The sequence below is a fragment of the Pseudopodoces humilis genome, chromosome 7 (assembly GCF_049639895.1).
Source record: "Pseudopodoces humilis isolate 2021_Gansu_Grassland_sample_001 chromosome 7, ASM4963989v1, whole genome shotgun sequence".
Lineage (NCBI taxonomy): Eukaryota > Metazoa > Chordata > Aves > Passeriformes > Paridae > Pseudopodoces > Pseudopodoces humilis.
The window spans coordinates 27,374,942-27,389,827 of record NC_142206.1 but is presented as its reverse complement, the minus strand read 5'-3'; the positions used below and the strand labels follow the sequence as shown (position 1 = coordinate 27,389,827).

Sequence of the window (14,886 nt, the reverse complement as noted above, 5' to 3'; positions counted from 1 at the left end):
TAAGAGATTTAATCGTTATACCAGAAATATACCACCAATGCTTTTACAGAGCTAAAATCCATGTGGGCAGAGTCCACATACAGAGTAACATAACATAAAAGCTCTAATCCAAATAAAATACTTTCAGGGTCTGTTGGAGAAAAGTCCTTAATGCAAACATTATTAAATAGAAGCACTGCTTATATTAACATGTTTAGCAAAAAGAAGATGAGATTATGGTACAGCAAATTAAACAGAAACCAAAAAACTTTCCCTCTTCATCAATGATTTTATGTTCTTTTTTACTGAAGGTGGTGTTTGGTATCAATCTCAACCCAAACAAAAAGCAATCAACACTGGAACAAGTTAAACTGGCACACAGCAAAAGTATCCTTAGAATTTGAGAAGTGCTTGAGGAACAAGTTAAACAAGCACACAGCAAAGCATCCTTATAATCTAAAAGTGCTTGAGAAACTTTACTCTTTTTCAACATTTTAAACTTTTTCCAACTTCATCTAAAAACCAACCACTCAAGTTACTGTATCAAGTGTTTCTGGTGAAGTTTTCCTACTGTCTTCTCCCAGATAAATGTTATTGAAATTGCTCCTACTAAAACATCAAGGGCTGATGGATCAGGTCAGAAATAAAACATCGTCTGTGTCCTAGTACAAGCAATACTGACCTGATCTTGTTTTAATTTCTCTCACAAATACTTGGCCGACTCAATTTTCAAAATTTCAAAGTTCAACAATAACAGCTGGCAAAAAAAAGATCCTTCACCAGAGCTCCTTCAACCTGGACAACTCACTCCAGCCAGTCCTGTTTGTTCAAGTCTGGTAATATGCTTTTACAGTCTCTCTTTGAAACAGACTCAGCTACGCAAATAATTAAAGTTCCCTCTGTATCAGCAGATGTCCACATGCACTGTTTTATTTGCAGTAACAAATTAGGTTCTTTGGATTACATTTGAAACTAGATGGACACAAGAAATGAGCTTAACTGAAGTCTTGGCCAAGGTGTCCCATGCTGGGAAATGAGGTGCCATAAAGAGAAGCACACCAGCATTTCTTGGTATTTTTCCTAGAGGCAACAACATTCCTCTTTCTTCCTCTGTGTAAGCTCTGTGGTATTGTTTGCCAACAGTAAGGCAGATATGCTTCTGCATGTGCAGATATGCTTCTAGAATTGGCATTGCTCAAGAATTAAAGCCTAAGCGACAAAGTTTCAGAGTGAAATGCTGTCTTGAAAGTAGACGTAAGCTTAAATCCAGAAATCCTGAATATGTCTTAAAGCTGAGCTACTTTTCCACTGACATCTAAGATTTACATTCCAATGTTCAATATTTTATTTCTCTCCTCTCACACTCATGCTCCTGCTTTCTAAATTTATTTGTTTGAAACAGATGCTTGCTCAGACAAAGCCATAGAAGCACAGACAACAGAAACTCTATGATTAAGCATCAACAAAGTTTAATTTTGCTTAATCAAAGCCATAGGTTAGTTAGGATGCTACACATGTCACCAGAAATCAAATGTCTCATCAATCTGCTAAATTCCCCAAAACAGGAACTGTAGCAGCCCATGACTGCTAAATGCCTCTGAATAACGAGGATCAAAAGAATCTAAAGCAGTATCTATACCAGTAGTTCTCCCTATTTTTTACATCACACCCACCTAAGAGCCACACTGTGCATTTCACATATTGGTTCTCACACAGCCTTTATCACTGTCAACAGAAACAACACTGTGAGTCAGGAATATTGAAGATGCAATAAAAATGCTCAATACAGGATACACAAATGCTATATTCTTCATTTTCTTACAAATCCCTAAAATGAGACCGAAAGGGAACTCAGAAGGTTATGTAGGACAGCACTTGCTTCAGGGCAGGATCTACTTCCACATCTACATCAGAGAAGTCAGCCTTGAACTATTATGACATTTCTGTAACTGAAGATCAATAGGCTGGATCTTCTACCCTGTAGTCTCACTGTAGAAAGGGATGCTGTTTTGCTGAGTTTTATTGCTAATGCATATCCTAAATTTCCCTTGATGCGGCTAAGCACACTATTTCTCCAAGTCCCTTCACAGTGTCATTCATATATGTACTGTCAGACTTTGGTTTTCAACTGTATGCTCTGATGTGCAATTCCTATTTTTCCAGGAATTCAGCACTATTTAATAAATTTATAACTTTCTTCTAAATAAAGAAAAAAAATATAAAGGAAAATCAAGTGTTGAAAGCATGACGTTTTATGCGCACACTGCAGAGATGCACATTGTACCTTTTCTTCAACTCCTTTTAATAAATTCAGCTTCTATGTATGACACTGGGGATCTCCTAATTTTAAGAAACAGAATTAAAAGGTATAACCCAATGAGAACTTTCTGATTTCCAACACCTAAATTACATTTAAAATAAATATTACTGCAAGGTGATCCAAACTATTTTAATTGTCATATCTTTAAAACAACCTGAAGTTTCTAAAACTATTTAGGAATTCCACCCTTGCCAAAGACAGGATATTTGTAAAACTCAGCAAGAAGCTCCATTTAAAACTTCTTGTTTGCAAGGCTATTCAAACAAAACTAAGGGTTGGACACTAGGGTGAAAAGTTTAAAGATTAGGGATTGCATTACATTCCTTTTAGTCATGACAAAAATGCATAGAAAAATATTGGAGATAAGCATCACACCTTCCATTATAATCATCATCTTTTATAATTAGCTGTCCTCCAGCCTTTTTCCCATGATGTTAAATGCTGCAGGATTTTTAAAATGTACCATTGTTTGCAGAGGGTTAGCATTCAATAGGAATGATTACTGTTCATTGCTAACATCAGTTCATGCCTTCAGAGTTACAGATTTCTAGTGTTTAATGTGGAAGGCTGTACAACATTTCAGAAATCAGCAGATTTGTCACATTAACTTCTTAAAAATACTTAACATAGTTTCCAAAGACTGTTCAAGTACCTCAGGCTTTCACAGTGAAAAGTATCACATGCTTAACTTAAAGGCACTTCAGCATCACGCTGGTAAATTCTTTCACAGTTATTATTTCAAACCAGAAGTGCATTTAAGAGATAAAATAAAAGCCACAGTCACCTGCGCTAGTACCAATCTTTCCAACCTCAAGAAACAGAATGCAAGCTGTATTTATAAACTTATTAAATATAAAAAGTTATTTTTAATATGAGATTTATAAATTTGACATTAAGCAATGAAGTTTGATACACAAATTCCAAAACTAAATAGGACACCTGGGCAGCCACGAGTGGTGTGAAGAGCACAAAGTGATCCAAGTGGCCGAACTCCTACTGATGGTGGTTTCAGCAGTGCCACGTACAACTCAACAACCTAAACACAGGGACCCCAGGGATGAGAACTGGCATTCACAGGTCCCAGTGAGGATACTCTACAGGGCTTGTGCCAGTTCCCTTTCCTTCTGTCTCTTTTTGAACACAAAGCAGTACAGTGTCTTCCAAACATCTCCCATCAAAGCAAGGGTTAGATAGGAAACAGTTCAAGAGTACTTGTTCTGAAAAGTCAATTCTTTTATATACGTAAGCACAACTGTATCCATACAATTGCTATTTGTCAACACTAACACAAAAAAATAAATTAACTGCAATGATACCACCTACTCAGCAGCAAACCTTGGATACCAGAGATAGAAATGGGGTTTGTTACTTTTCCACACCAGTTTGTTCACAGACATCTTTAGTCTTCCAGGTTGAATAAAAAAATGCAAGTAAACTTGCAGATGATATACAACAGTAGCCTTAGATGCCTTAAGGTCAAAAGAGACTGGCCACCAAGAACATGGAAGTGACAGAATAAAGCTAATTAAATTATCCAAGATACAACTGTTGCATCTTCTAGAACACCAGGTAGTAACCAGCTGTTAATATCCTGTTTAATACATCCTTTGTGGTCAGAAACACCAAGAATTTGCAAGTGTTTTGTTCCTTTAGTTCTCTTAGGTAAAAGGAAATGACCTAATTTTTCTGATTAGAGCCAGTTACTCCAAAGAGCATTTGTATGAATGAAAACCACTTACCCAGAGGGACACTCAAAAAGGCCCTTCACACAAAAGAAGCCCTAGTGTCAAATATTTAATCATTATACCACAGAACAGCTGCATGTTTTCAGTAAGGTAGTGTCTGGAGCAAGAAAGCAACTTTGAAAATCTGTATGTCAGTGAACTTCATTTGTTGCAATTCTAATGTATAAAATTGTATATAAATAAATTATAACACTGATAAGCACAGCTGTAACATCTATTAGGATATTTGACTTCTAAATAGTTTTAAATATAATCTCTTCATCTAACACCCCTATATATAACATATATCTGGTACAGTTTTTCTCTCAGAGGAAAGACTCATTATTGAAACACAGTGTTTACCTTTCAATTTGTTAGGACAGTGGAAAATAATTTGTTCCTGAAAACAGACTTCTGCACAGACTGCAACAGATGTACCAGTACCATTTTTAATAATGGTACTTGAACTCTTGTTGAACACCTATAGAAGCTGCAAGGTATTATGCCTCCACACCACCAAAGTTAGGAGAGCAACTTCATTTAAGTTCCCAATGGAACAGCAAAAGCCTGCAAGTCGCTATTCCAAACACAAGCTTAACATCCTTTTCATACTTTTGCTGACAGACAAGACCTGTCTCTCCTTGCCTCTTCTTTCAACCTAACTCTAGCCAATTCAAAGCAGTTTACACAGGCACTACAGGAAAGTCAGTAGCCATTGCAAGGCCTAATCTTTGAGTGTCAGGTTACCACCTCAGTTGTGGCTAATTTCCAACACAGAGAAGAACTATCTGTAATTACATCTACACACACTAGGGTGAGTGAGAAAATATGATCAATACCTGGCTACATGCAACACGGCCTCACCAACTATCAGAAAAACAGACTGTCAACAAAAAAGAGTGCTATTGATTAAAAGGAGCAGTATTCATTCATGATTATCACCAGCTCCAAATTTATGAGCACAGCACTGGAGAGAACCAACTGTGGATTGAATCTACTTCCCTGAATTTTAAAGCAACATAAAGGAACATAACAGGAATTTTGCCTGTACTTTCACAGAGCATCTTCCCTCCCAAAGGGAAGACAATCCATAGACGTATCAGATTTGCTCAAAATCCAACAGAACACTTAAGGACTTTAACAATAAGGATCAACTTTGGACACAGCACAGGAAGAGCTTCAAGAAACATGCCAACACAGAAAACCTTTCAGTAACATTAAATCTGTTTGAAGTACAGCATCCTCCAAGCACAATGAATGAGCAGCTACTGGAGTCCCTGTCCAACACTAACAGAGTGAAGCCTGAAGGCAGGATGAAATCCTATTTGCAACATGGCTTGCAAAATGCTTCCACATGCTCTGTAATGTCTAAAAAAGGATAAATCTGTGGTAGCACTCTACAAACACACAAGCTCTAGGCAAAATATAAATGCCCAAAGGCAAGAAGTTAAAAACCAAACCACTTTAAGATCTTTTAGATCACTTTAAGAGATCTTTTTTTTTTACAAGAGAAACCAAGAGCAAATGTTCCCTTACATGTTTGCAGTCTCCTCTATCTCAAAAAAAAAAAAAAAAAGAACATTAGTCTTACCTATATAAAATGGCAAGCACTGAAAGAAACAAAGCCCACAACTTGGCTCCTACCACATTAGTCCCATGTATTTTACTTTCAAACAAAAAATGCTACAGGACAGCTGCAGCAACATTTATCAAGAATTCTCAGGTCTCCACTGAGTACAGATGAAGCCTTCACCACTCCTGCAAAAGCCAGATTCTGGTCTTGCTGCTCAGTTATGCTTTGAGCTCCAAAGAACTACAGACGATTTTTAGAGAGCGGGCAAGGCAGATCAAAGTAAGTAAGAAAAGGCTAACCCTGCACCCCCCCAACTCCCCCAACATATTCAAGTGTGGTTGAGCAGCTACACTACAGGCAATGGACTACTCTGGAATTCCCACTGCAAAACTTAAAGAAAATTCTGGTATATTCACCATCTTTCAGATCTGAATGCATTCCTATTCATTAACCATTCTTCCCAAAATTCAGCAGCACTTTGTCCTGCTCCACTAAGGAGCATCAGGAAGAAAAGTCACTGCATCAGATATTTAAGGACATAGGAGACTGCATACTTTTCCTGGAACGTATGAATTCCCAAAAAATACCCAAGACAGGCGTTAACAGGATACTCTCCTTCAATAGCACAAGTTCTATTCTTTCTGTGAGCAAAATAGAGTACCACCCACTAAAGCGATGACTCTACATCTGGTTTATCTTGTTCCCTCACAATGGCATACTTCCTGTCTCTATCTATTAAACACCAGTTAACACCCACTCTGCATCTTAAGCCTTATAAAAAATTTCCTCTTTGTCCATATCTAGGCACGCTGTTTTGGACAATAAATTCTAATCAAGTCAGATAAAACGCCTCTAAATATCAAATTGTTCTGAATTTAAGTTTTCGCCTAATTGCAAGTTCTTTGGATATTAATAGTCTACCATAGTGACTGAATCAAGAAATGTCCCTTACATTTACCTTAAAAGCAAATTAGATCAATTCAGTGAATTCTAATTGAAAGCAGACTAATGAGGGCACATAAGTCCCATTATGATGACAGGATGCAAAGATTCATCCATTTCTACGCCTTTTCAACACAGACTAGGCCAAAACCTTTTTTGACTTTTGGGTGCATGTGCCCAGAACAGATGAATGCTTCATTTAAATACAGGAAGCACTTGTCATTAGAAGTACAAGTCCTGACTGAGAGTTTAAAAGAAGTCAGTCTTTCAACAGTGTGAAGTGGTTCACACACTGTATTCAGTAAAGGACTGAAAAAGTTTGAATAAAACTAAATGCCTAGAAATTGAGCACTCTGCTTTTCAACCCGTGTAATGCCTAAGTTATGAAAAAATCACCATCCTCAAACTTACAGCTCTGCTCTCTCCTAGACAGTGTTAAACCTTAATCTAAGTCTGAGCAATTGCTTTCAAAGCTTTGGCAAAACACCATCTCTGTTTAGTACAGAATTACAGTTCCTTCCTCTTAGCAGAAAAATAATTCAAGACAAAAATAAGCAAGCAGCCATGAACTAGAAATGTTGTATACACTTGAGTATATGCAAAAGTACACAAACAACTCCAGTAGGGTAAAGCAGGGCATTAACCTTGTGTGAAAGTTCTCATACTTACCACATACCTACAGCAATCCACAACTGCACAAAAACATTCAAGTCAGTTTAAAGAATTCCAACCAGCAACATCACATGTTTAACAATCAGACAGAATTACTTTAAGCATAATAAAGAGAAAAACTAATGAAAGGTCCTTAGGCGTCAGAACCATAGACTTGTACACAGATAATAGGAAATGAGCAAAGATGAGGAAAGCTAATTTAACCCATTAGCTTTCCTCAAGCATCATCTGCTTCCAACCTATTGTAGATCTACTATTAGTGTACCTGGAGGAAGAAAGGGAAGCATATGTAACAAGCTACCCTACATTTTATATTTATTTTTATTCTGGTATTTATTAAGTATTAATATTAAATACTACTCTAAAGTATTTAAATTGTTGTTTCTTAAATAAAGAGGAAAGAGAATTGGACACAAAACAGAAAATGCCTATTTATAATATTCTGATAATCTGGAATGAGTTACAAGAATTTCAAAAGGTAATTCCAGTTTCATATGCATTAATAGTCTGTAATATACACACACGAGACCACAGCACAGAGGCATTCTCAGAAGTTAGCAGGTGCTTATAACCTCATGCACCGGCTGAAACCCCAGGTGTTACTTGAAAATATTTTCAATTATGAAGAGGGAGGAAGGATTGCTTTCCAAGCACAGCTCACCACTTACCTTACAAGTCAAACTGTTACCACAACTACACTTTTAACAGAGAGAACTAAGTACCTTTCCATGCAATTCAAGAGGACTATAATTTCTGATCTTCCAAACAAATGAAGACAAATATTTTATTACTCCTCTACCTAGCTACATGATTTATTTCAACTAGATAACAATGTAGGATATCTCAGACTGATTTTCCAAGGCATTTGTTACATGAGCCATCTGGTTTTAAGAAAAAAGCCACATCCTCTGCAAGGAGATCTGACTGTAAAATAGGTCAGTGTGTAATGAAGCATGTCTCTGGTTTATGCTTGCCAAAAAAAACCCCAAATTCATGGCAAGAGTACCTCATGGACATCCAAAAGAAAGCAGAAACTCTTACCTTAACAGGAAAGCTACACTTGCCAGTACGAACGCCTTCTTCATCAGTCTGCCACTGATGAGGCCTGCTGGCCTCTGGGACATAGACATCTTTCTTTCTCCTAAAGCTTTGCCGTAATTTGTTCATTTCTCAGATTTTCACGTCCTAGAAGAAGAAAAAAAGAATACTGCCAATAGGCACCAAACACACATTTAGCCACTTTGGGTCAACCACTATCATGACAAATGACACTGTGAAAAAACTGAGCTTTTGCAAAGATGAATGGAAGGGACTGTGAGAGGAAAATATTTTGGGCACAGATTCAGAGGAAGATGGCTATTCACTTCAAAATGGAAAATACAAATCCATGTTATTTGTTTAACATCTTTCCACAGCAACTGAAGCATTAGACCCAGGAATAACTATTACTGGGAGCATACGGTTACCTAAAATAGCTGACAGAGAAGCTCTGAAGAGTGATGCACATGAAATCCTGCCTCCCCAAATTTAAATGCCTACCTAAAGCAACCAAGCAGGACATCAATAGCAAAAGCTTCCAAGGCACTCATGCAAGGCAAGGATTCATAGCTCTAAAACTGCTCCTAGAAGATGCCTGTGCTGTTCACACTTTTACTGAGGGGAACAGTCCAGTCCTTGCTTAGTCTACTGGTACAATTCTTATGGTTAAATGAGAAATGCACTTCTTCAGAAGGGGAAGACAGTGTTGCAAATGCACTTCTGAAGCCTAGAATTCAAAACTTTGTATACACTATGCCTTTCTGTATCAATTTCTAGATACAATCCAATCTATGCTTTAGACATGCTCACCTTTACTAGATTCAAACTACAAGTAGCCGAGAAGCTATCAGAGAAATTTGTACTAATAAAAAGACCTGATATTCACCTAAAGAAGCAAAATCATGTGGGATACAAAGTGGGGAATACTGAAGACATACTGAAAGGCTTCTTGAGATTCGGTAGTCTTTCCTGAAAAAGAAGCCTTCTCATAACCACGACATCTCATTTTGATTGAAAAAAAAGATGCTGCAGAGCGCAAGGCAACAAAATCTAATGGGATTACTTATGCTTACTTCCCATTAAATTGAATAAACTACAGAATATAGACATTTATGGGTGTCAATAACTGGCTTATGAATGAAAACTACTTTAAAACCAGTTAGAACACCATTTTAAACCTTGAAAATAACTAGTATCTTCCAGTCAAAACTATATGACAGGTGAGAAAAATCAACACATTCATGTTTGTGGTATCTGACATGCAACTATTTCAAAGCTGAACAAAAGTCAGAAATTAAAAGCATTATAGAAAATCACTGCCCAACACTAATTACAAATACTAAATTGTTTTGTATCTCATGGTGCACTTCATTCCAAATAACAAAAAGCTGTGTGTTTTGTTACTGACTCCCTAAAACCTCCTTCAGCAACTGTTACTTTCTTCTCCTCAAGCAGCAGATCATTAAACAAGCCAGTTCCCACTGTATCTTAGTGGCATGATACTGGCTAATTTCTCTAAAATCTTCTATCTTTCCATCATCTATTAAAAGAAATATTGTAAGGTAAGTATTAAGCCAAAAATATACGCATGGATAAAGAAACCACCATATCACTGGGACTGGGAAATTTACATGTGGTGATGTTAATTGTTTAGGTGCAAATAAGCACAATAGTCACACAAGTACAGTGGCATTTGAATTTCATTATTCCTGTGTCTGGCAGCATTCTGGAACATTCTTTCAGCATGTGAGATAATTCCTGAAGTGTTTCTACACTAGAAAACAGCCACACCAAACACCACTTTTACAGCAAACACTTTACTCAAAGTTGCTTGATGAGCATTTGAAAGCAACAAGGTGTGACATTGCAAGCAACCCAAATCCAAATGCAAATTAAGTGAAGGCTTGGGATGTATGCCAAATGCTATAGGCAACTGTCCCTAGCAGGTACCTAGAGCAGCCAGGAGGTCTAACACGCAGTCTAAGTGCAGGGACGGGAAGTTGCTGAAGGATTCTCGATCACAATTATTCAGTCATAAAGAAGTGTTAACTTCATTCCTTCATAGCTACAAAACGCTTGTCATAACTAGGAACGTAAAATATTTTCTTGAATTTACTTGAGTGGATTAAGAGATTAGAACACGTGCAAAATAAAAAACATGCTCATTTCTTACCACTCAATAAGCTGAAGCAGCTCTGTTCTGCTTTCAGCTGGGACAGAGTTAATTTTCTTCCCAATATCTGGTACAGGGCTGTGTTTTGGATTTAGGCTGAGAAAAATGTCGATAACACATTGGTTTAGTTGTTGCTAAGGAGTGTTTACACTAAGTCAAGGTCTTTTCTGCTTCTCACCCCACCCTACCATTGAGTTTGCTGCAGGGCACAAAAACTTGTGACGGGACACAGCTGGGAGAGCTGAGTCCAAGTGACCACAGGCATGTCCCACAGCATATGGCACCATGCTCAGCATGTAAAGCTGGGGGAAGAGGGAGGGAAGGGGAAGGAGGTATGTTCACAGTGATAGTGTTTGTCCTCCCAAGTAACCACTGCGTGATAGAGCCCTGCTCTCCTGGGGATGGCCAAACACCTGCCTGCCCATGGGAAGCATTAAATTAATTTCTTGCTTTGCTTGCCTGTGTGGCTTTTGTTTTACCTATTAAAATACCTTTACCTCAACCCATGAAGTTTACACTTCTGTTTTTCTGATTCTCTTGCCCATCCCACCAGGAAGTCTGAGCGAGCGGCTGGATGGGGTTTAGTTGCCATTTGGGGTTAAACCACAATGCTCTTCTACAAACATTGCTTATTTTACAAGCTACAAGCCATTTTAAAATCTCTGAATGTGCAAAGGCAATTCTCCAAGCTTTAAGAGGAGCTGCAAAGCCTCTGTTCTCTATCAAGGCTTAGAGAGGCTTTACAGCAATATTAGTTATATTTTGTTTTACAAACTGCAGATGGAAGACTCTGCACATCAGTCTAAAGGAATCAGAATTTCAAGGGAGGCCATTCAATCACCTTGGGCAGGTGAAATATACTGCAGCAAATCTCTACATGGCACCTCAGCTCATAAGGACAGACACCCAATCTTGTCCCTGCTGCAGACTGGCAGTGCCACAGCACGATGAGCAAAACCACTGCTCCAGCTGCTTCAGCGTAAAGTCCAGAAATCTGCTCAGCATGCGGCTTACAGCCCAGCTGCCTGACCTCACACTCCAGTGAGGGACAAATGGACATAGATACTCCACTCTGCCTAGAGGGGCAACAGACTCTTAAGCAGATACAATTAGATGCAATAATGCTCATGTGTCAGTTCTGAAGATCTCAAGGTAACTCTGAATCTCAAAAACTTGAGTAAAGAGCGAAGCAAGGACTGAGGACAGCACACAACCACCGTAGCACTGAGAAAAACCGCAGTCTAATTGCCTTATCATAACATTTGCTTATGCGAGCATTCTGTTGGACTTCTCCCTCCCAGGCACTACTGGTGCCCATGAGACTGGCGCCTTATCAGACATTTATTCTGACCAGGAATCTCAATCCCCAGGGCAGGATAAGAATAAAAGCTCCTCAACTACATTTTGTATGAGAAACTGAAGTGGCATTTTGCCCAAAGTATTTCCTTTTCACCAAAAACTAAACCCATATTCCTACATGTTCTAATTTTGAGGTCATGCGGGCAACAAACAGTTTAAAAATAGCTTATTCTATCTGATAGAAATGCTGACAAACAACAAAATTAATTTATTGTCGGGCAACCAGTAAGCTCTCTCCAATGGTCACACTTGGGTATTCTGAAATATCAGATTTATGGGTAGGTTGCAAAACAGTATGTCCTATAAATACCAATTTTGCTGGTAACATGCATGTCAGGACAACATAACTAGAGCTGTCACCTGATGGGAAAGTGTTAAATAGAACAATTCACACAGGCTGCATATTTGAAGATTCAGGAAAAAAGCATGTGAATTGCTCCAATTAAGTGCTGAAATTTTTACTAATCTTGTCTGGAAGTCAGAATCTCTGCACAGAACTTCTAAAGAGAGATGAGTGCGCATTTTCTACTTGAATTCTTTGCAGGGCGCTTCACATTTCCATGCAAGCCCTGTGTGCTTGCCAACATAACAGACATCAGCCTAGGTTGCAATAAGCTATCAGGGTATTTTCTACTAAACTGACAGCATCACTGTAAAAAATTCGATACTATGTTTTGGGATTATGTAAGGTGAAAGTTATCAGACTTTGATTTTTTTTATTTATCCACTTATTTTTGTCATGTAATTGGAAGTATTTTAAAATCACCCAAGAGACAAACCAAAACACCAAAACCTCTATTTCATTTTCACTTTTACAAATCCAGCTTGGACCGAGAGAAAGAGGACTTTGAAGATAAACCTAGTGAAAAGTCAAGATAGGGAACTCAAAATCTAATTAAATCACAAAACACAACATTACATCAGAGACAAACTGCCAACAAAGGCTGAAAGCCCTGAGCCTTCTGAAGAAATAAGGAAACAGAGATACACTGGGTCCCGGTACATTTCAAGGTTATCTTACTGCAGACAGCTGAGTATCTGAATGGTCATTCCCACTGGAGAAAAAAAAAAACAGGCAAAACAAACCCCAACAAAACAAAACAAAACCGCCCACACAACATGAAAATCACCACCACTTTTGTAATTCAAGAGATTACAACATGAGACTAGATGTTAGACCATCTCCCAAAGCACCTACCTACAAAAGGTATCAAAAAGATAAACGAGTTTTTAAATTTATGTTGCCATTTGTTTTCATACAAATTCATATATTTTGGAAACAGAGCTCCAAAGGCAATTTAAGGAGTGCTGGAGCATCATTATTCTTCTGACCAACAGAAAAACTACCATTTACACCTCTATCAGTCCACTGACAGCTCAGGGGCAGAGCTGTCAGAAGCAACAGGCACAACACTGTCATGGATAAAAGTGCATGTTGAAGCAGTCTTGGCTTCACTGCCTTGTGCATCATCAGGTTATGGCTGCAGAACAAATTACTGCAAGATAAACCAGCATGTTAATTCATGTCTTGTTAGCTGCTCTGCTGTACAACTGTGTTCACTTTTACCCTTCAGTGAGCACAAGCCAGCAATTTACCCTTCAGTGAGAGATGGGTAAACTTTCATATTAACTGAAGTTAGATCAGGAAGAAGCTGCTGACGATGCAAATTTGGAGCTTAGCTTTGCAAGTGTTTACCCATGCAACCATACCTTTAGATAAGCAATTAATTTACACTGTGGATAGGTGTTTCTTGCAGAGCAGTTGCTGCTACTGGGCAATCCAAACTACAGAATCTGCAGGGCAGAAGGACAATATCGGTACCTGGGTACCTGAACTGCACACACAAATTCAACTGGTTAGATTATATACTAGTGCGTACTATGTATTTCACACTAAGCAACCATTTAGAGTTTCAACACTCAGGACAAAGAAACAGCACAAACATTTTTTATCTTTCTTATGAACTCTAGCCTTCACAAAGGTTATTTAATCTGCATTCAATTATCTGTTATCTTTTCTGTTTGCAATGAAAAAGGATAAAGCAGGTATTAAGTCTTCAGTCAGTTTTTAAAAACCATTCAGCAGGTTTGGCATTGCTATCCCTTTTCCTTCAGAATTTAATACTGTTTCCTATTTACCAATTTAGAAAAAAGTAAGTCATGGGTCAAACAAGGGCAAAGTACTCTCTGCAGCCTGCAACAAATGCAGAGTACCCAGGGGCAGGAGGGAACACGCTCCTGCCCCACACCCACCCAACCCCGGATGCCATCCTCCTGATTTGTAGTACAAAGTCCTCTTACAAGAGTGAACCAGAAGGAGTAGTATTGACACATGAACAAAATTCCTGGAAGTATGCACTTCAAGCTGCAGGGAAATACAGTTTTAAGAACAATGTATTATAGCGATCATTCTAGAATTTACAAACCTCCACATAAAACAAATTCAATTAACTTCATGCTATCAGGTTAAGTAATTTAAAAGAAAAAAAAAAATGGTTTCATTCATACCTGTATTGCCCGCTGGCCACACACAGGCGAGGGCTAAGCAGCTGCACAACCATCTGCTCCCTTATGTGCTCTTCCCCAGTGAAATACACCTAATACTGCTGAAGGGCCAAGCCAAAAAGAGTCTGAAACTCGGAGCAAAAACCTCATCCATCTCTAATACGCTTTGCTTGCATTTCTTGACAACATGTTCTTGACAACAAACTTTTCTGAATCAGGATGCATTCTTCCTGCCAAAACTACCTGATATTTCAGACCTAAGAGGAAATGCAAATAATCTGAATCTCGTTGAAAAAAATGTGTTTACCTAACCGACTTACTAGGAAAACACTCCAGAGACATTCCTCCACATGGCTGTGAAGATCTGTATCCTTAGAAAGCTCAGTGGCTCTAAGCTCTTGTGCAAGTACAGCCTGGTCATACCTGTCCACAGACTAACACTTAACAGCTATCTTTTGAGCATTATGAAAACCTGAATCATACTATGAAATCCACATGGTCTGCACCAGGAAATGTGAACAGCCTACACTTCCATATTCCAGAATATTTCATATTGCTTTTTCCAATAAAATTCAGTTCACTTCTGCCACTTCAACATTAC

General features: G+C 38.3%; 1 protein-coding gene across 12 annotated transcripts in view; it reads right to left on the bottom strand.

The window, feature by feature from the left end:
* Nucleotides 1-14,886, bottom strand: part of NUMB (NUMB endocytic adaptor protein) — a 92,153-nt gene that overhangs the window by 26,469 nt on the left and 50,798 nt on the right. For 11 of the 12 annotated variants that reach the window (XM_005522514.3, XM_005522517.3, XM_014251932.2 and 8 more), the window contains exon 2: nt 8,252-8,395. In XM_005522514.3, the coding sequence (XP_005522571.1) occupies nt 8,252-8,377 (126 nt within the window). In that variant the 5' untranslated portion in view covers nt 8,378-8,395. Of the gene's footprint in view, nt 1-8,251; nt 8,396-14,288; nt 14,310-14,886 lie in introns of those variants that run through there. The other variant, XM_088057614.1, reaches the window with a different exon arrangement.